The sequence below is a fragment of the Zophobas morio genome, unplaced genomic scaffold, assembly GCF_036711695.1.
Source record: "Zophobas morio isolate AGI-343-1 ecotype UQ-CSIRO unplaced genomic scaffold, CSIRO_AGI_Zmor_V1 ptg000002l, whole genome shotgun sequence".
NCBI lineage: Eukaryota > Metazoa > Arthropoda > Insecta > Coleoptera > Tenebrionidae > Zophobas > Zophobas morio.
The window spans coordinates 25,023,358-25,047,107 of NW_026972107.1; the positions used below are offsets into that span (position 1 = coordinate 25,023,358).

The 23,750-nt window shown below is 32.9% G+C and overlaps 2 protein-coding genes across 2 annotated transcripts in view; both read left to right on the top strand.

The window, feature by feature from the left end:
• Nucleotides 1–23,750, top strand: part of LOC135131422 (fasciculation and elongation protein zeta-2) — a 34,471-nt gene that overhangs the window by 1,126 nt on the left and 9,595 nt on the right. The gene's annotated exons all lie outside the window — the stretch shown is intronic.
• On the top strand, nt 14,248–16,419 carry LOC135131412 (RUN domain-containing protein 1-like). Its single transcript, XM_064059163.1, has 2 exons — nt 14,248–15,404; nt 15,468–16,419. The coding sequence occupies exons 1-2, from the start codon at nt 14,492–14,494 to the stop codon at nt 15,794–15,796; spliced, it is 1,242 nt and encodes a 413-aa protein (XP_063915233.1). The 5' UTR covers nt 14,248–14,491; the 3' UTR covers nt 15,797–16,419.

Below are 23,750 nucleotides of genomic sequence, written 5' to 3' on the forward strand. Positions count from 1 at the left end.
CATACGATAAACAAACCCATATGGGAATTACTTAATAAGGGCGTAGACGCGTGCCAGTGTACTTCAATTACCACGATACATCTACAATCGCAAAGAAAAAACCTTTGAAAGCTGCTGAACCAAGTATAAATTTGATAACTCGCCGCCCTCTCGGTATATCAAGGCCGAATGTGATTACATTCCAAAAATTAATTTCCATTCGAATAGTATTTTGCAAATTTTACCTATTTAGAATTAGGGAATTGGCAACAAACTGTACAAGTACGCGTGCGTGCTGGCGTAGGTTAGAGGGATGAAAATCAATACACAAGGGTGGTTGTTGGTACCCCTCTTCTTTCCTAGAATTTGTTACGTCAAAATTGATACAAACCCAAAATGTACCATAAAAGGAAGCCTGAATGATAATACGAGGATCTTCTGAGTCACGGTTTGGGCAGACTGGCTGTCGCCTCACGTCGCGACGTCATGAAAATTAAATTTACCGGTCAATACTATGGGATCAAAACAAAGAGCGAGGAATGAAATGGAGAATGCAAGAGAAGGAACGAGATTACGTCATGATCTAGATTACCCGATGATGCTTATGACAACTGGTAATGAAATCGTGGAGTGAATAGAATTGACATGTGCCACTGTCCATCATTTCCGTTAATTGAGCAAGTTTCCGCTTTATGAAAATTGCTATTCTTCGAGTGGGATATGAAACGCTTACTTTGCATATCCATTGTTATTTGTATTTCAGCAATTCTAATCTTGCATCCAGCAATTTTTGTAGCGTATTTGTGTTTGTAAACAATATCGAGCAGTGGCGTAGTTCGGTTCTCTGCACCGGCGCAACGGAGTTTCCAGTTATCACTTCGTTTTATCTAATAACAATCGAAATTAGAATGGATAAATGTTTGTCCTCCAAGTTCACATACTTTTCCTATTTTTCTGAATTGCATACGATATGAAACACAACACATTAAATATGCAAGTACATGCGTAACTGACGGAAAAACCAATGTTCCAGGTATTTAACGCACACAAATAAAGTAAAAATGTATGTCTAAAGATTAGTTAGCTGTTTCCTTATTAGTAATCGTATTCAGCGGTTATTAAACAAAAGGGAAAAGTGTGTATATGTATTTGATATATTGAATAGCATCATTTTTATTCTTGGCACAATGACTTTCTAATATGTATAATATAGATTCTAGGAAAAAAGTTTAGGTTTATTTTAAAACAAATGAAAGTATCAAAATCGAATTTTTTTTAATCAGAAAAAATATAAAATATCTTTGAGGTTATTACCGTCATTAAAATATTTACAGCTTTTCGAGTATAAACATGTATTGTAGCGTTACAGAATAATTGGTTAAATCGGTGGACCTCAGAACATAACTTTTAAATTGTTTTATTTTATTGATAGCCGCTATGGTCAGTGTTCCGTTTGGTATGCCTATTGCAACGAACCATTGCAGGGATTGTTTTAAATTAAATTGTCTACAAATGTGCATGAGTGCATGCACAACTGATAATTTTAGCTTTTCTCCATTTTTCAAATTTATTTTAAAGTAACAGTTTAAATAAAATGAGCTTGAAATTGCTGATACCCTACACGAAAATTAAATGTGAAATGTGAGTTATCGAAGTAATTCGAGGACTAGAAGTAAGAAATTTGGAACCAAGGATTAAGCGTTGGCATCAGTCAGAGAATCGCACGAAAATAACAATAAACACAAAACTCATTAAAAGCTTTCAATTATTTTAAAAGCAAGTATATGACTGAATTAATAAATGAATTATAAATGAATATCCTGATTTATGTACCCCCAGCTTGTTTTTAGGTAATGAATTTTGTTTCCTTGTATTTGAAAGAAACTCAGGTTCCATTTGTCCCCGATATTAAATTCGTTAAGTTTTCATAGAAACAAAATTTCGTTAAAACAAATGTAGTTAAAATATTGTTTTTTTTTTTTTCTATAAATATTTACTGAATATTAGTGGAACATTTTGCTAGTGTAGTAACAATAAAAAGTATTACTTCATTGTTCTTCTTTATCTGTTTTTAAAATGTTGAATAGTGAATAACAAAAAATTAAGAAAAGTTTCTTTGAAACAGTTTCAGAGATCATTGATAACAGAAAATGGAATATTATTGTTTTTAAAAAAATAAGCTTACTTTGGTTTGTGTCTGTACTTGGTAACAATTTTTGTATTAGGCAATTGTTTTATCTTTCGACTTTTAGATAATTATACCGATAACGCAAGAAATTACTTCCCTAATCAAAATTTTATCGCCATTTAATTGTGGCCAAATTTTACCCTATGCGTGTTGATAAGTATCCCAGTTCTTTTGTAATAAAGCCGAGTTATAAAAGTCAATTTCCCCAAAGTTGTTCGTTATATTTTTAACATTTTTAGAAAAGAAATGGCTTTTGCGAATTTACCCAAAGTGAAAAGTTCTCAACTGCATTTCTTGGCATCTAACATTCGCAAAAAACTATGTTATACACTTGAGCAATGATTCTAAAAGTAAGAAGGCACATCAAACGTGTAATAATAAAAACATTTAGCTTGATATTTGGTCATTTTTCTTGGCGTGGGTACTGCTATAAATTATTTCTATTTTAAGTTTTTATCGCAATTGTTAAAACCGTTTTAAAAGAACGAACATATCTTTGACAGAAACGGATCATACAGAAGTGTATTTTTCGAAATCAGTATACAAAAATTGCCTTAATATTTGACTATTGCAAATAATTCCTTTTTTAAATGTATCTTCTCCAAAAGAGCTCGTATTAGACTGGACAATTTCAATACTAGAAAAATCTGACGACAAACGTTTACGACTGCATTTTTCTTAATTTGGCAGGTAGAGCAGAGAATAAAAGACGGAATGCAGATCTTGGTCGTAATTGTGAATGAATAGTATCTTCTCCGAGCTCTGTGGCTACTTTCACTGGTCCACATTTAAGCTCATTAGGTTCGCAAGTAGTCAACATTATATAATAATATACAATTTTAGCCCTGACCGCCTGAAAAAGTCAAAGTTATAAATATGATTGCGTTTTTGAAATTTACTTAAAAACCCGCAAAACTGTAAATACTATTAAAACAAGTTTCTTCCATGAAAAACGCGCTGATAATTTATTTTACCGGACGTGTGTCAATAAACATTAGGGCGGTAAATTGATATGTGCACAACAAACAAAACTGGACCAGCAACAGTATTATTTACTTATTCGGAGCACATATATGTACCTACTTTGATTGAACCAACATTACGTTTCAAGTATTACTTATTGATTTCGCTATAGAACAGTTAATTTGATGTATTAACGGAAAATTACGAGTATTACACAATGTATAGCATAGTCGGAGAAAAAATATATAAAATAAATACAAAAAAATATACACCCAGTCTAACATAGTAAAGGTTTTTTTAGAAATTTTTACTCATTAGTCATTACTGTTAGTAAGTTATCTTTGATACTTCGGATAGTTATAATATTCTGATCCGTAATAAGTTCATGGGCGACAAAATTTATAATGAATTTAATTCTGGCCCACTTTAATTTTATTATTGTTATAAATATTAAATTACAGATAATGCTAGCGTGATATGAATGTTGTTTTTCGATACATTTTTTACGAGTCAGTGTTTACAAACTTATAAAAATTATATTCTCACGTTAAATTGATTTTATTAATTTTTCATACCGCAAAGATAACATTTAGTATATTTTAAATTAATATAATTCAATTATAGTATAAGTCACAACTGATAAATAAAATCACCTCAAGACTTCTAGAAATTACAGTAAAAAATTTACAAAATAAACTAAGAAGAACATCGCAAGTCCTATTCTCTTTTTTAATTTATATAAAAATAATTTGATTTTCCCAGTACAGTAAAACGAACGTTACGAGTAGTGACGGTAAAATTTCTGACATGCTTGGAGTCCATTATTGTAGCAATATTTACATAGCTATTTGTGCAATGAGATTTTTGATCAAGACGACGTCGAGGTCAAAAACACGTCGCAAGCGTGGAACAATGCTTTTCCTGACGAGTTGCACACAAGATTTTGTAAAATTCGGTACGAGACAAGAGGTTTTAATTTTCTCTAAATAACTTTTATTTTCGTTTCATGCATATTTCACCTGAAAAAATAATGAAGTGTTATTTTACAACTTTTTCCACATGTCAAGTGTTTCGTTCGTTAAAAATGTTTGAAAACGATATGTCTATGTGTTTTGACGCTGACGAATTGGCACTTAAATGCAGATGATTGTATTATAAGCAGAATTAAGATGTAGTGACAGCTGAATGTCCAAAATTGGGTGTTGGTCATTTGCACGCGGCGGTCAATGTACCCCGTGCGGCTGGTCTAATTCCCAAAAAGGTCATAAGACACTTCCGCGAAAGTAGGGAATTATAAACGTTATTACTAATTACCTAGAGGTACCTAGCTGATTAAAAGAAATCCGCACAGTCCTTTTACCCTCCTACATTGTAGTTCCATCAGTTTCATATTAAGTGTGGCAGCGCAGGAACGAAAATTATCGCAGTTTATAGTAACATATGTATTAAATATATTAGTAATTTAGTTAATTGTACAAACACAAGATCAGCGAATTTGCTTTTGTAAGTGTTTCGCATGAATATGTAAAAAAGTGTAATGTGTAAATAATAGTTATTTAGTCGTTTATTTGAACAAATGTACCTAAAATTATCACCACACCCTTCATTTGCTTATGGTTGAAAAATCCAACTACATACTAGTTTTAAAAACAAGATGACAAGAAATAACGTCTCCGAATGCTCAATTAGAATAAAACTAACTTGCTTTTTAATCTACTGAAAATGAAGGTTACAAAACAACTTCCAATGATGAATTACCATTCCGAGAACAATTAAGAAATCTGGAATCGATATCGTTCGTCTACGCCACTGCGTCGAGAATCAGACATGTTAACTCCACGTGGAACGTCTTTTATCAAAAAGCCACCAAATAAATAGCCGATTATCAACAACAAAACAACTTCAAGAACCTACGAGCTAACGACCAACTTAATCTGGAGCAATCCATGCCAAGACACATCAACTTTTAACACTGCTTTATCTGCCACATGCAAATAGATATTAGCATGACAAAGGCAAAGGTCTGAAGTCGGGTTGTATGTAACAGCTGGGATTCGCAGGGACCCACTAAAGCAGGAAATTCTCAATATAAACCCGATGACGTCAAAAGCGAGACAGGCACATCAGTGCGCAAACTTCATTTAGGGTAGTTGCTCGCCCTAAGTATGTATGTCAACGGCGCAGAGGTTAATTACGTGGAAAACACTGTCTAAAGGGTAAGAGGACCGCACTAAACGGATTTATGTCGCATAAAGAACAAAGTTCGATTAAATGTCGCCAAAAAAAGTCAACCTTTTCAATCAAGCCAAGCTTGACTTTTCCACGATACGTGATTACGGCCAGTGCACCCATTGAGGAGGCAATTGAGAAGGTTTGGACTTTCTAAAGGGAAATTCGGCTGAAGAGCGCTGCGAATTTTAATTATTTCATTTTGGACGGGCGTAGCGGAATTGCCCCTCTGGGGAAATTTCACTGAGTGTTTATCTAATATTATATTCTGTTTGAATTTTTTCGCTTGGCTTATTAGAAGAAAAATTATAACATCATTAATGGCTTATTATAAATTAATCATCAGGTTACACTGATATACTTTGTGAAACTTGACAGTTGAAAATAATAAACAGCTCTTACAAATGGTGGAATCTGTATAGAATTCACAATACGTAGCAATGTTACAAATAATTTCAAATCGATTTTCTGTTGTTAACTAATAATAAAAATAAAATAACCAAGAAAAAGGGAAACGCGAATTTTCACCACGCGTTATGGTAACCTTCAAAAACTACCGCATCGTGAAATTAGGTGTGCTTTAAGCTTAGCCTGTACATACTAAGATGATAGCCGAAATTTGTGTGTTCATTCCCACCAAAAATTTGGGGACGTTATTTTAAAATTTTCTTAATAAGGTATTCATACAAAAAATTTACTTGTAAAATGAAATTTTGCAGTGTCTTCTAGCTCTTTAGGTCTTGATAAGACACTAAATTTTATATGGGGATTGCAGAACATCGATTAAATTATTTATTTATACCCTCCAAAACATCCTTTCAAAAATTTATGAAATGAACGTTTATTGAAAAAATGTTTCAATATCCAGTATTGTTTGCGTTTTGGTAATATTAGGTACATGTGTATTTTTATTTTTAGGAATTAAAATGAGTTAAACAATTAATGAATAAAACAATTACATATTTTCCTCTGTTAAATCAATTACGACTCATTTAATATTTGTGCTGTGAACACAATATTATTGTTATTAGTGTTACAGTGTACATACATGTCAAAACCAGTAGACGTATGTGTTTCTTTCTACTAAAACGCATTACGCCATCAGAAAATTTCATCAATAAAATTTAATTTTAAATAACGGCTCTTTTGTTTGATAAATCGATTTTAATCTTAATTTAACACATTAGGAGCTGCTATAAAAAGCGAAAGGTAACAGTTTTTGAATTTAAAGTATAACACTACCTAACGTTGATTCAGAATACCATTAAAATTTTTACACATGAAATGTATACAAGACCTACTTCTTTATATTTATTTTGGTATTCTATTCTTACTTTGATTTTAACACATATTATGTTGTAACAAAAATTAGAATTGTACAATAAAATTGTATAGTTTACCTTGGCAAATTCATAACGAACTCCTCTGAAACCTGAAACCCTGCTACTTCACTTGTGTCTTCTAATGAACTCCTCTGTTTTTACTTTAATTAGAACACTGTGATGTTTTGCGTAGACTTTATGCAATTTAAAATACATAACATGCAATTTCTGAAAACTCTGATGTTGACTACTGGACCGATTGTTGGCAAATTTTATGTATAGATATATTAGGGAATATTATGTATGTGCTGAGTTTTTACTATAGACTTCCAGATTTTTGAAAAAAATCAAAAATGTATAACATTTTGCAACGTAATTTTGAAATTTCAAAACCGAATGCTCTGAAATCTTGCAAATATTTTAAGGTTATCGTAATCGTGCGAAATCCAAAAAATTGATGACGTCATCGCAAAATTTTGCAGAATAAATCCCCTCTGAAATATGCAAAATATGATGCATACCTACTTGTGGTTTATCAATCCACTTATAGTTTTTAAAATTACTTATACAGGGTAACTCAAAAAAATTAATGAATGACGTCGTTTATTGTATTGATTAAATCAAGAACAGTTCTGTTATTATTAATACTATACTATCTATCCAAATTGATATACGTGTTCTTGCAAAAATGTGGATGATATCTTTCTCTTAAAGGTTATCATAAAAAAAAATTCTCAAAATCAAATCTTATCATTTTTCGAAAAATCTGGATTTATTCTACTCTACTTCAGGAGCGAAGGAAGTTCTGTCGAAATAACCTTCGATCAATTTTTTTTCTGATTGTATACACACAAAGTCTCATTTTAGAACCCACTGTTAACAATCGTTGTTAAAAACTATGTAATAAATTGACCGGAAATTTTGCATATGTTCATTCTTTTAAAAAAATTATTCACAAATTATTGGGAAGTAATCTCATTTGAAGTGTTGCAAATGGCATAATTTTATACCTGCCATTTATTTCTCAAAATAGATCTCCTTGACAGGAAATCTTTATGAAAAAAGTACACCCTGACATGCACGGAATATTGATCACGGTTTAGGCCTCAGATTTTTTTTTAACATTACCAACCCCACTTGAACCTGCATATATATGGCCAAGACGAGCCTGCCTAGGTGTTGAACAAAATCAGAACGGAGGTATTTGTGTAACCTTAGTTTTGCAGTTGGCTGTCAGATACCGTACCCAAAGAACTAGGTGAGAAGTGGTATTATGACGGTGGAAAATCCTGTGAAAACAACTTACGCAGGGAAATAGAGGATAGAGGATATATCTCCATGTTGTTTGTTTTACCCTTCATCTACTTACCGCAGACAATGCACCTACCATTATTGTAAAGAGTCGGTATCATCAAAACTTTTAGTAAGCTAATATTTTACTTCCGTGTTTGAACGTTATTATTCATACGCTAGGAAAACATCGGAAATATCTATTTAGTTCATTTAACTCTTATCTCTGCGACAAATTTTATCGCTAAAAGTGTCCTATATCGACGCTTATTTGTAAAATACTTGACTCCATCTCCGACCTTTCTTGGAGGCCGTAAATCGTTTTTATAACGGAATCATAAGCAGGCTATTTAAATCGTCAAGCTTATTTTTAAAATTTATGGTTGCTGGTCGATGATCTTCAGAGCAAACAAGTTTCTCATCAGATTTCTTTGAATTTTTTTCAAATTTCATTTACAAAGATGGACAAGCATATTCCACAACGACATTTAAAATTTTACGAGTAGTAATAAAGTAGGATAATGGAGAGTAAGCTTACGAATACAGAGTTTAAATGCGAAGACCACATGCCGCTTATGTGATGGAGTAAAGTATGTGAAATTTCGTAAGACAAAAATTATTTAATAACGTTGTGGATTTATGTGACTTCAGTCAGATTAAGATCTTCCAAATTGTTTGTCATTTAAGTATAACTGCCAATATACCAAGTTCAACGGTGGTGAAAAGTTTTGCTCTCAATACCGTTTTCCGTTGAAAAACATGTGTACGCCTATAAACATATAACAAATGTCGGACAAGATAATATCACTGCCACACAAGCTAAGGAACATAATGTAGGTCTTGATTTCTTTATGTTTTGATTAGAAGATTAAAGTAAAGAAAGTCTATTTGACGTTTGAAGATGAATCACTTTGATGAGATTCCAGCACTGTAGTCTGACCGTGAAGCTTGGTTACAGCTATTCCGACCTAAAAAGTTTGTCATAAAAACGTTTTGAGGTTATTTTTTATATAAAAATTCGTGCTGCGAAGATCATAAAGCTTTCTCATACATACAAATGATATAAAATAAAATTATGTTATGAATCTGTCCTAACGCTGAAAATACATTTTCAAACTTAACTGCGAGAAAAGGCGAAGTAATAAAGTCAAGGTAAAAGTTGTTAGTTTTTACACGACTTTCAGCCAATATTTGATCAACAATTTCTTTATATAAGACATTTAAGAAGTAATAAAAACTAACTTTAAAGCGTTCGGTAGATCTGTGTTGTATATTCAGAAGTATGAACACAGACCTTCAAATGCAGTATATTTACTTCCTTATCTAGTTTATTTTTTAGTCGTTAAGTACACCCACGTACGGCACCAAACAAAGTAAAATCTCCCTATTGTGTTGAATATCTTGGGCGCAGATAGTCGTAAATACGTATGTTGTAAATTTTGCTGTTTGTATGTCGGCATGCGTTGTTTTCATTAACTCGTTTAATTACATATTTGTGTCCATAAATGATGTTTCTACTGATCGACAGAAAGGTGATTTTAATTAAACATAATAAGTAATATGACCGCCAGAATATTATTCCTTAATTTTATTTATCGGAATGTAAGTATATATTATATTATACTAATAATAATAAATTGTGGTGGTATTATGTTGGATAAACAGTACAACAGGATGCAATCTTTGTTAAGTGCTTACTGTGCACAGTGCAGAGTGTGTGTAACACAGCCAGCGCGAAAATAACTCCCAAAGGAAACAGTATCTTAATCCCTGTGCGTACTGGTCTGTGATAACAATGATAACTATTGAAGAATTTCTAGAGAACCGCTATTAACACCGCCTTTTAACAACGCAAAACGTAATAGCAGAAAACAAGACTCGTAGTTATCCTACACCTTTTTTTTTTTTTGATCAAACAAATATTGCCTTTTTGATTCAACAGAATCTACTCGTAAATAATTCAGTATACAGATGATAAAATAAGAGTGCATAACCTAGGTAAACAATTTGCGTATTTCCAAGTTCACGAATGTTGGCAGTCTTGAACAAAATCGTCAACCGCAAACCACAAAGTTGTTAACATTCAGCTTGTTTCATACGTCACCTATTTTGTCAGAACTGTAACAAAACATCGTTCGTAAATCACTTTTTTTTAAGAATCACGTCAGTTGCAACGTTTGGTTATTTTGTAAGAAAACAAGACATCGTCTCATTCGAGGAACACTTTTTTCCGAAGTAGTCAACTATGCGGGAGACAACGTTAATGGAGAAATTATCTTTATTAGCTTTTCGGTTGCTTTCATCTTTCAACAAGCACGTGTAATTTTAGTCCCATTACTGTAGGCGACATTTAATGTTTCCTGTTTTCTAGGGTAATAAATTTTTGTAAATCACAATTGCCGCATACGGTGGAACAAGTTTGTTTCACATTTTGGGTAAAAATAAAACATTTAATAAATAAGAAATATTCTAATAAAAATTTACTCACCTTAACTGGATTTTAGAATTTTATTTTAATGCAATCAGTGATAAGAACTTATTAATAATTCCAGTGTCACCTGCTAAATGCAGGATTTAGTAGAAGCATTAATGAACAATAAACATTAATAGGCAGCATATGGCCTCATTTATTGTTTCTGACCCAAATAGTATAAAGCACTAAACTGACTTTATGACTATGGTAAAATACTTCCATGCAATTTTGTCTCCCTTGAATAAATTGTTATTTTCGAAGTATTTGACCATAAACTTATTGAATAATGTTGTTAAGCAGCAGTATGTGTCCGTTCAGTACATCCACACTTGATTGCTTGTCCACCAAGGTTTGAACTCTAGGTGGTTGAGAAAGCAAGTCTAACTCTGCTTTTATTAGTCGTAAAATTATAGTGGACCAAAATCGAAAGCCAATGAAAGCCCAGATCGATTCACTCCGTTGCACTGTAATAAAATTATTATTTGTTTGTTTCATAATTTATTAACGCTGTGAGAACTCTTTCGAATCGATATTAATACAACTGATGCATTGAGCTTTTTCTGGCAAGTAAACAACTTTGCATGTATTAGCTTGAAAAACGTTTGTCTACCAGGTCATCGTACCTAACAGTATGATATTAACTGATTTTTTTAATCCATTTGCATTTTATTTACACATAGCTTTGTCTGTTATGTAAATCACGGTGTATCCTGAATGTTACTAGAAACAAATTTGCCAGGAGGGTCTGCAATGTTACTGGTAGTTAGTTCATTTAAACGAAATAGCAACAGGTACTAACATAAGTACTACTAAAAAGTAACATTGATAACAGCCTTATCCTTTCATTTTATGCAGGTTATTGTTTTGTTGATTACTCAGTTGGGTTATCAGATTTGGAATGGCTTTAGCATTGCTAGATTAAGTGCAATTGTAAACGTTCAACACCCACTTTAATTTCTTTATCACATGTACTATTAATCCATTGCTGCACATTTTATAAATAGCATTTGATATTTGAAAAATGCAAGTATCCCAATGTTTTAAATTAAAGTAGAAAGCTTATGGCTAACTTTTACTTGTCGTCTCATCTTAATACATAACACCATAATGAAACGTAACCAATTTGTGCGATTACAGTTTAATACTTTCGCTAACACTAATTATCCATAACAAATTTTTAATTTTTGTACCTTGTATGTAAATGAGTTTTAAAATTAATCACTTTTAGTACAAGAAAGTCGTAGTTAATTCTATCGCCTGAAACAATCAGCATAGACAAGTGCATTGCTGGAAAGAAACGACACTCATTAACAAGGAAGATATTGTCGTAAGAACGCCAACAATACCCTGGCATTATGCATCAATTGCCAACTATAATAGCCCCCTTTATTTCACTCATGGTTTATTTTGTCGTCATTGTGAGTAAAACGTTAGTCGCATATTTTCTCTGTCTTACTGGTAAAAGACGGCTTCGAATCCAAATAGCTATACGTATTGTTGGATAACTCTTTTCGCTTGGGAATCACCGAGGAATTTTCTCCTGATGTGCTTAGCTGAAGCAAATGGAAATTGAAATCCCAATGGCAAAGAAATGTTGTTTATTAAGGATTTATCACTCATAGAAAATCAATTATTGAGGCCGCTTGTTTTTATCATGGTATGCTATTTTCCAGTAAAACGATGAAACTTTTGATGTCCATAGGAAAGTAATTAACGTCATCATTAGGTTATACTAAAAGATTATTTATTGTATTACTTGATAACAATGCGTCATGTATGCTATCTTTCTCAAAAAAATTACCTCTACGGAAAAAATTTTGATAAATTTATCCACAATTGTGGAAGATAAATTTTTATTTTTGCTCCACAGTGGAGGTTACAAAATGTTTTTTCGTTTTAGATCGAAATGGCGCTTGGAAATAGATAGTGAAACACGTAAAAAATTAAGTTAAACTTCATGATTTTTATCGTAAATCACGCTTGTTTTAACCATAAATTTTTAAAACTGTAAGACTGAAAAACAAAATTTCTGAAAACATAGCCAACAGTTTATCAAACTTTACCAGGAAATTTTTTTTTATTCAATTAAATTTAATGGATTTTGATACAAAATGCCCATTCCAATATTAATGATAATGTTAATTTTCTTAGTATTTCTTTGTTTTGATATATTTTACTAACGCGTGTGACGCACAGGAAACACAAATAGATACTTACAAATGGGGTACTTTTTATATTTACAAAGCATAAACTAAATTTAGGTCTCTTGATATTTCATAACCCCTAAACTATAAAAAAAGAGTTCGTCGACCCAGGGACACACGTATGGAGTTTTAACTCTGCGTTGTCAATTTATAAACACGTATACGCAACGAAGTCATTAATTTTCTCTTAAAAAATAATAAAAACCAAAAATGTGTTGCATTTGTATTTTTTGACGAAATGATAATAATTAATAATGATGATTGGGTTAATTAAAGTAAATATTCATGTATTGTCAATTGTTGTTTATTATAAAATATCCTTTTTTTATTTATTTATCATATAGAAATATCTAATTGATGTAATAATATTGTATAAAAATATAGCGCGACGTTACATGCCGATGTTCAGACTCAGTTCAGACCGGTGTCCTCGACACCGACACCGAGTTCGAGCTCGCAGCTCGACATCCTATTCCGGCGCGCGTCGTATTCGTATACGTGTTCTATAATACGAAAAGAAAGGAGTTAAAACTCCAAAAATAGATTGGCGTTTCTTATATCTGCCGTCTATCGTCCATTAGCGGTTTTATTAGACAGATCATCTCAGTAAACTACTGGACTGATTCTTAGAAAATGTTCGTTGTATTTTAGACTATCGCGCAAGTACATCCCCGGCAAAGATTTGATCACATCGTATCAAAATTTCGCCAAGTAAATTCTGTCAGTCTGAGGAAAATAATATGCTTATATACCATTGGTTTCTTAATGCACATTATGAAATCGACCCTAATTCGGCTTGTTTCATAATCCTTTAACTAATGGGAGCTTTAAACCATTGTCTCAAGGTTTAAAAGTAGTGTTGCTGTGATACCTTTAAGTACTAGGCCCTCAAGTAATTATTTTGCGAATTCAAAGAGGTTTTCAAAGTAATCATTTTGAAGAGCATCTGTATACAAGAAAATATTTTTGGATCCTGTAAAGGCGAGCATGCTAACTGCATTCGACGTAACAAATCTTTTAAACTTCACACGTTAGTGTGAAAGAATGATCTCCGAACTGATTTGTCCGCCACTGTATAAAAATCGACATAAAAATTGTGTCGATCACTCGCGCAGACCATATTTGTTCGAATACTCGTTATTTGCAGGCCTCGCCTAACGGCTCGGCTCCACAAAATCACTCGTATTCGCAAAAGCCTAGTTCTCAGCTTGTGAAACAAGTAACTATTGCAAAGTATTAGACTCAAGTATCAGACGTAAGCCCCGATTGATTGGTCTCTTAACTGTCAATTAACGCTGGCCTTCGAAACTTATTACTGACGATGACTTATTGATTTTGAATTTTTGACACAGCTGTTCCAAAAGGCATCACAAATTCATAAATCCCTTATCGATCGGCAATATGTGCATTCACTTCTAAAATATTGCAAACTTGCGACCAAACTCCTGAGTTTATTTTAAATTTATTGGCTCTATTCCCATGATGGCCACGTCAAATTTCTCTTCCTGGTATCGATTGACCAAACCACCAGTCCTGCATTTCGTGTAAGAGTCGCCAGTTCGTGGGCACATCGCGTGACTTATTTCAACTATAACTAGCTTTATACGATGTTAGGGTTGAGTAGTTGCGCCAAATGAACCTAATTAAACCACTAAAATCTAATCCCACCTGTTTAACAATGGTCAATACTGTCACTGTCACTTTGACATCATCGTAATGCTATGCAGTAAATTGTCACTACGTTAAGTCGTTAGGTCGTTGATTTACTTTAAGCGCGTTTTATTTCATGATAGGAATATTTTGAATCGTCAAATGCGTGACTTCCGTCAAAATTTCAACTGACATGCTTCCAAAAGGTGAAAGATTAGAACCTCTCGGTGCTTCGGATGACAAAAGTGACGAAATTACCCCTTTCAAGAGTGATTGTACCAAATGCGTTTGCTTAGAAGAAGAAAAAGATTTTTTACAAACGTCTCTGTTTGCGCTGACTACACATTTCGCACAAGTGCAGTTTCGGTTGCAGCAAGTCGTCAGTGCCCCGTTCGAAGAACAAGAAAATTTAGTAAAGTCGTTGGAGGAATTTGCGTTCGCGGATGTACATTTTTTAAACGATAATGATAGGGTTGATGAAAATTTAATGGAAGTGGTGAAAAACAGACGCCAACAACAAAGGATACTACTAGAGAAGCTGAAATCCCAGTTGAAACAATTAAGGGAGTTTGATATGCAGACGAGACGAGCGGATATGACGTGGACACAGTTATTGGATAATTTGCGGATGAAGGAAAATTTGGAGCAACAACTGCGGGCGCAAGTCGCAGATTTGGAACGGTTTATTCAATATTTAAAGAAATTAAGTGGCAAATGTGCTTGTAAACAGAATAAGAAAAGCTGTAAAAATTATGTTTTCGAAATTTTCGACCGGAGCTTCTCGTTTCTGCAGATGCTCGCTTTGCTTCATTTTACTTGGGGTTCTAATTGTTTCACCAAGAACACGGAAAAAACCAATCACTGGGGTGATTTACGAGCAAAGCTCGAACTTGCCATCATCGATCTGAAAAGAATGCTGCGTTGTAACGAAGACCCAAAAAAAATTACCGCGACAGTTCGGAAGTGTTTAGCTACAAGGATTAGAGATTTAATCCAACATGGCATGAGGTCGCAATATATGTTGTCGTTTTTTGAGTATTTTTCTGAACCATCATCGACATCGCATGGCTGGGATATTATAATGTATTATTACCATTTTAAAAAAGGTGATGCATACAACTCATCGACGATTCAGACATTATCGCGGAGTTTCAATCTTGCCATTGCAGGTGTTTCTCCTAAAAGCAGCAAAAAGAACTTACTTTGCGTTATTGAAGAGATCACTTCCACACATTCGCGTTATAAAAGAAGTCACGATTCGCATTTTAAAGCCTTCGTGTGCGCAGCTTTAAATGCTAAAAGACTTGTGACCTGGTTGAATCTAATTTTCCACTGTGGAAATATTATTGAGACTTTTTACTACCCATGGAGTTACGTAGCTACCACCGGATACCAGGACAGTCTCAGAAGTTTAGATGTGTTAACACCCTACAAATTTGATCTCCCAGTTGATTTGGACGTAAGAAAATTCCAAATCGAGGACAACGTTTTCGTTTAGTTTGTAGAAATCTCGCAATAAATACTACAGGTTACGTATTTGCTTATATAATTGCAAACATATTTTACCCGCTACATTTGTAGCGTTCAAGATCAAAAAAGAATTAGTCAGTGTATGACGACAGAGTTTATTTTTGCGGCACAAATGTTGCTGTAGGTCCTTCGTCCTTGCCATATGTCGAACGTGATAAAGAAAATGGTCAATATTGTGCGACAGCTGGGTATGAAACTTATTCAATATAAAAGACCGGTTGTGCGTGTAACCATACATGGAAATCTCAGCTGTACCTTACGTAATAATTAAAGCACCTTCGTCTTGTAATTTGAAGAAAACGAAAGTGAATATGCTTGTGCAATTTTCACGGATTTAGATTTTTATGATAGTCTGGCTTCTTCAGGACATTGGCTTGCCAACTATAACAAAAAGAATCATATTATAGTACACCTACTGAAATCTATAAATAATAATTAGCTACATGACGATAAATTTAATGAAATTACGATTTCAGCGAAAATAACCGCCTCCGACTTTCTCTCTTGATGCTAACCATGAATGTTGTTCTAAAGAGTTCGTAAAACGCAAAATGGTTGTTTAATCACGTGCAACGCCTCCGAATAAACTGACAATTCAACCGAAAATTATTAATATGTATGTGTTTTGCTTGCGAAGAATTCATATTATAATCTTTATCTTATTGGTGTTTGTATTAGCCAGTGATAAAGTGTTTTTTAAAAAAACATAGAAAAAGTAGTGGAAAAAAATGTATAAACTGTGTAGCAAGGCAAACGAAACCTTGGGAGTACACTTTTATCGTAAAAATAATTTTCTCTGAAATTAAAATAAGTTAGAAATAGTCAATGTGTGTTTTTTTTTAGGAAAAAGTTTAACTGGAACATCTTGAAAATAATTTATTTTATTTCATAATTGTTCTGATTTATTTGTCCCAATAAAGAAAGCCCTTGGTTTTGTTGGCGAAACCAATTTAAAATAATTACGTGAAGACGAAGCATCTAATCCCGCAAAAACACTTTCTGCATTGCACCTGTTACGAATCGTTTTGCGGTTTTAATCCCTTTACCTTCCAAAATTAGCACCTGCCTCTTCTTCGACCAGCAGACCGTGTCGAGAAAAAGGAAGTCGACCTATTGTTACGAACAGCCCGACTCCCGACAAAACTGATTTTGTATACGTACCTGGTGCGTTTTAGGTGGGTATTGATCAGCTCCTTTTATTACCCATCCTCTGCGAATGAAGGGCTGGAACTCGAAACATGTCGGTATTGTCCAAGTTGGAAGATTGTGACAGTCCCTAATTCAACACGTCGCCTTGTTTACCTTGAATCTACAATCCAAATAAAAGCGAAGGTAAAGAGACGGCATGAAAACAGAACGTGTCGATGTATGTATCGTCTTGAAGTTTAAATTGGGAATCTGGAAATGTTAATTATCATGTTCTGAAATGACTAGAAAACAATATTCTGTTGTGTTCCCGTCTGCTTATTTCCTCTCTTGTTATATCGAAAGATATTGACCTTTAAAGCTTACTGAAGTCAAGAGAGCGGAGACAATCGATCTTTTCAAATAATGTTATTTTTACGTCACTATTAGTTTTTTTTTTTATTGCAGAAGAACAGTCTGCAGGTCATTTTCCTTTCTTCATTATACGACCATTTATTTATACATCCAACTTTTTTCAGTGAAGGCTGAAATTACGAATACTGAGGAACCTAGATATTGCACCACAGGGGTATAATTAAGTATACAAATAAAATCGGTGTTTTTCAACAAAATATTGATATGTCAAGCTGTGTAGAAAGCTTCATACTAAATTAAAAAAAAGATACCTACAACTCAAGGCATATTATCTTCATGAATAATAACTGAAATTATTATATTCTTGAAAATTACTGCGGAAAGTCTACATTTGATTTCAAATAATTATATTTTGTTATTTTGTTTAGGGCATCTTGAACTAGTAATGTATATTAGGAACGAGTTGTTTAACCTGTAGATAGCGTAGGCATACCATCCGTAAACAAAAATTATGTATCCGTCACAAAACTGATTCTGAAGAATTTGTTTATGCAGAACCAGAATAAATTTACACAAATAAAAAATCTCCGTGTTGTACCCTATAATGTAAAAATCTCGTCAGACTCGACTGCTGGAATAATTTACTTCCCTACATCATTCTTCCTTTATTCTTTAAAATATACATACTATAAAGCCTTGTACGGTGTTTTTATAGCGATAGCCTAGGAAAAGATTACTAATAGGGTCATTTTTATAAATGTCTAAATTTATATTTTCAAGTCGTAGGATATGAAAATGTAAATTTTCCATTTCCACTTGTATGCCTTTCAGTAATACCAATTATTAATTGTTATTGTAATGACATTTTAAATGTACTTTATGATTAATATTGAGAATAATACGACAAATAACAAGTTTATTCACTTCCTTAAAAAAATGAATGACATCATAGCAAAATATTCCTAAGTAAATTCTCAATGTAAAAATAGGGACAGACTTCCCTTTCTACTTCAAAAAAAATTGTTTTCGACTAATTTGAACAGAATAGGTTTTTAAACATCCTCAGGGAGGAGGTGTGGGTGGATTTTTCTTTGTTATTTTATGTTATGCCAAGTAAGATATAGATATATGTGTACCATAGGAAAAGAAGTACGGGTGGCAACAGCGAAAATTATACAACAATAACGCCATTTTATTGTAATTTATTTTGTGGAAGGGAGGATGCGACATTGTCCGGTAAAATAGTATGTTTAAATTAGGTAATCAATTTAGTAGTAAATTTTAATTTGTACAGCTAATAAATAGCACCACACATCTCCACCTATTTGGGGAAGCTAAATGAACAGTGAAACATCAACACCACTATTAAAATACGGTTGTTTTGTCAAAAATATTCGAAAATAGGAAACCAAACAAATACTGTTGTACTGATGGATAATCTCTAAAATAACTCATAATCTACTTTCCCAAAAATTCTAAAAACATAGTATCTAATCTGATAATTAAGGTTACGTTGTACATCTTGAAATATACAGTTCCACTCAAAAGTAGTTGACGTTATCTCAAACATTATTATATATCCATTTCTTTATGAAATGCGGTGTTGCTTATGTTTAAACAATAAGTTTTTAAGAACTGGATATATGCATTACGAGATTGGTCTCAGGAAGGAATTGGAGAAATAGTTGAAAAATGTTTTCTTATGATCAATGAAAGCAGTTATAAAGAAGATTTAGAAACGGAAGAGAAGTAAAACTGACAAATTTTCAGAAAAAACGCACTTGCACTGCGGAATGCTGCTGGCTGCTCTTGAATTAAAACTCCCCCCTCTCCTTTGACTTTTTTATCACAAAACATTGGGTCAGAACGTCTGGGCATTCAGAATTCCATCAGAAGCATTATTGTTGTTCCGAAACCTGTTCTGGAGCAGCTTCACGTGTAATACCGTAATTGAGTCTTGCGTTGCGTGTTTCATCAACGTAAAATATCTCGAAATACATTCCGCCGTAAAGATTTTCAGGAGAATATAAATAGTTGAGTTTGGGAATATTTGCATGTAGCGTTCAAGGCTGTAAAATGTTGGCTTTTGGCGAATTTAGCGATCGAAGAAGATTGAGCTGTGCCACCTAACCGAAACGTAGCTGTAAAATTGAAATGAAGAAGTCTGCATGTAATTTATGTCCTCAAAAACATGCCTGTTCTACCTGGTTGGTTAGGTAATAAGTGATGCTTACAGAGTTGTGAAGGAGAAAATTACCTGCATTGCAGTGGAACTTTTTAAATTTCGGTGTGACCACTCGCTTTGACCTTTGAAGGAGTTTGCTTTTGCATTGGAGGTTCTGTGTGTACTTTCCGGGACTTGAGTCTATTTTTGATATAGTATAAACAGGAACAGGAGGTAAATTTTTAAAGAGGAAGCTGTTTTATATAATCGCGTGGATTATTTATGTGTGGTCTCGATTTTTGCTAAAGACAGAATATAATCTCGTCCAAGTCATGTATGTTGAAAAAGAGAAAAAGGATGTTTTTGTTCTTGACACCCTCATCTTTTTATCTCTGCACTCTATAATTTCCGGTCGGCGCCTACGTTTTCTCTGCACACGCGATCTTCCTTGTGTAGCTTCATGCATTATTCACAGTCGTTTTGCTGACTTTTTTGTTGTACTACGTACTCATTGTACTAATGTCGAAAAAGTTTAATCATTAACACATCAAATGCATCGAGTATCTTCGAAAAAAGAAGTGGATAAATCAACGAAATAGACAGTTTTCAAGTTCATTTCTTTACCGTACTCTAGGTATGCAAAAATTATGTATCAGTTAATAAAAAATATTAAATTATTTCACGTTTCGTGATCTCGTGTTAGCAACTACTACCGCGTTTTTATACACGCAAGTTTTTTTGTGAATAAAATTTGACCTGAAACAGTACCGAAGTCCGTATTTTAAATTTTCTTATTGACTGAAATAAGCTCTTTAATGAATCCTGGCGTCGTAAAAAGCTTGTCAGCTCATTTTTATAGTCTCGACAATAACGATAATTTGTCAAGCAAATTGAAATGATTAAAGTTTGGTGCATCAAACGATTGAAAATTTGGAAGCAACTTGTTCTATTGCAAAAATTAAGTAATCATAATTAAAACTGAATTCGTAAAAGGACTAAAAATCTTCGAAAAAATTGATTTCTATTTCTCTGTTGATGTTAACAAGTTGAAACCATAAAAGTTTCAATGCTTTAGTAAACGTTCACTGCGCGTAGAAATACATTTTAAATACTTAACATAAATTGAAACATAAAACTCACGTGCATGAATTTATTAATGTGTTAAATGTCAATAAATACATTCCGATTTTGAAGCGCTAATGGATCTATTTTTTTATTTATCACACATTTGTGTTTTTGTTAGTTTGTTGTTAAGGCATATTTTATTAGTTAATTTAAATTTTGAAAACTATCTTCTAAACACTAACAGGAACATCCGTAACACTAAAAATTAAAAAAAAAATGCTACATACGATAAACATTCGTGAACGTCTTTTCTATGCTACACATCCCAGTATTAATAAGATAATGACGTTTACCACGTGCATTATTAATTTATACTGTGTTTCTTTTGATTCAATCAATCCCTTATTTGTTTCTTTTTTCTAACGATCAAAATCCAAAACAGATATGTATTTCAAAAACGAAGTTTTGTATTATTTTTTTGTGAAATTAGGAACGTATGCATCATTATCCTTGTTGTAATAACTAAATCGTTTTTGACACCCTGCTAAAAAATTCATAAAAGCGTTTATTATATACAAGATGTTTCAACCTAACGAATCTATCAAAATTCTTTAAAAATAACTACTCGTACACAAAATAAACTAGACGATGAAGAATCTGTAAAATAATTTTATTTAAGGGCATCATGAAATTGATTGCAGCACTAACTTTTCTTTGAAGATTATTGCTCCCTCTGTGCTTGTAAAGTTAAAAAAATGTTCAGAGTCACGACAAATTTTCGAATAAAATCAAATGAAAAGTGTTTTTGCAACAGTAGAACTATAGAAATATGGTTATGACTACTTTTTCAGTTAACAATAGTCAACTTTACGTCATTGCTAAAAAGCAATTTCCAACGTATATTTATTTGAACTAATAATCAATTTTCTGTTATACAGACTTTGAATCTTGCATTACTGCTATCAACAAATAATGCTTATTAGATGAAAATTTGCCCTAAACTTAAATAGAGGCTCTTTCTTGTATTTGGCTGGCAAGCTTATCTGGCTTATCTTCAGCGGTTTTAGTTTGATATGCTTTTTGTTCGCAAATAAGGAGGTTGGAAAAGAAAAGTCAAAGTCATAAAAGCGCTAATTTTCTTGAGCCAGTATACTGCCTTGAGAAAATCAAGTAATCTTCCCACTACAAATTAAAAGAAATGATAATCTCGTTTAAACTGTAAAAGTTGTGAAAATCACCATTTTTTATAACGTCCCTAAATTAACCAATTTTGTAGAATTTTCCATTCTTCTTGTCCGGGTAGCAGTTTGTCTGAAGCAGAAAAAGCACCGAAAATAATACTCCTAATTATCTTTGTAACGTAATAGAAAAGTTATATAACTTTAATTTTATCTTTTATTTTTCTAAAAATTAGGTAGATATCTTTTATAATAAAAATCTAAATGAACAAAACAGTGTTCAATTAAATAAAACTTAATCATTTACTAAGAGGTCTAAACTATAAATGTTCTAATTTATTATAGTGTTTTCTTTTGCTGTCTGCCACGCTCTCTGTCATCAATCAACTTCGCATGTATTAATCGGTTACTCCTTATTCAAATGTAGGTACTTGTGTTATTATTATTGGATAAAATTACTATACACTCTGTAATTATAGATAAAAGTCTCAACAGTGATTTATTAATAATATCCCTCTCCCGTGAAACACAAGCACTTTATCATGCATCAGGGATATATTTCAACAAAAATTTGATTTTAATAACGTGATCAGTTCTTAATCAGATCGATATATTCATTTTATGTGTACAGCATAACCCCGGTATTGGTGCCTTAATTTCACAAAAATTGGATGACTAGCTCTGAGATAATTGATAACATAAGCTCGTTACTTTATTGTTATTATTATTTTTTAAATAATGTGTCCACATTTACAAAAAATGAAAGCTTAATACTTAACGACAAGCAGTGCCACAATTCGGAGCTTAGTCTTGATAAAAATTTGGGTAATAATATACTTATTTTGAGATTGCATCAACAGTTTTTGGGGGAATGAATAAATTTTGCTTAAAATTCTCTAATCCCTAAATCAATATTTGTATCTTAAAGAGTTTCGAACGAGTTTGTTGTGTAATTTCCCAGACAAACTGTAAATTTCATGGTTGAAACGTACGAAGTTATCCAAGTACACAATCTTAAGAAGTGTGAACTGGTAAAATGAAATTTACTCAACAATTGTTTTGACATAATGTCATCAGTTTTGCTAGACATGAATTTTAGTTAACGTGTTACCTATAACCTCTGCCTATAACTAATATAATATTAAGAGTCATCTAATCCCTAAACAAACACAGACAGTGGCTTACCATAATTACTGAGGAGTCTGTGGTGTAATTTCTGGGATTAACTGTAAATTTTGTTGATGTAAAGGTCACTTTTTCTAAGATAGCCCTCATTCGTAAGGTTGATAGCAATAATCGACCATTAAATCACACGTAATGAAACGTGGTGAGAATTATTTAACATTATTTGGAGGTGACGCTAGTAATCTTTGAAGGAAAATTTTGTTTAGCGTTCTCTCTAATAAAACGGCAATGTACAGACCGCCTGAAAAAAATGTATCGTTGGTTACACTACAGATAAACAAAATATTCAGAACTGCAGGATATTTCTTCTTACAATATTAATCGGCCACGACAAAACATACCTATTTCTATCAATATGGTCTGAAGTAACACTTAATCTCAAAGAATTGTTATAACAGTATTCCAGATATAGACTGTAAACTCAAAAATGCTTTTATGTTTCGTGTGGGAGCAGTAATTTACCAGCGGATAAGAACCAAAACAACTGGACGAATTATACCACGCAAATTTCTTTTGCGAACTGCTCCTATTTTTAAAATTTCATTGGTAGACGACTAATGGTGAAATAATTCAAAAGCCGACACCGCCGAAATGGTAATGGCAAAAATTTCTGCGTTTCCTTCCCACACAAGAGGATAGGAATTGTGAAAAATTCATTACCTCTTATCCATCTTCATTGCGGAGTCGTCAGCACAACCGCTACGGTTTTCACGCCTTGCCACGACCTTGCGTAGGCCTGTAAAGTGCTTTTATTGCCATTTTTTATAACAGACATAACCGTTTTTATTAACACAAAATACACAGCTGTTAAAAATGCGCTCTTTAAAAGT

Excerpts from the sequence above, each read along its gene's own strand:
- LOC135131412 (XM_064059163.1), top strand. The coding sequence starts at position 14,492 with ATGCTTCCAAAAGGTGAAAGATTAGAACCTCTCGGTGCTTCGGATGAC. Across the intron at positions 15,405-15,467 it reads TTATTACCATTTTAAAAAAG|GTGTTTCTCCTAAAAGCAGC; the intron begins GTGATGCATACA and ends TTGCCATTGCAG.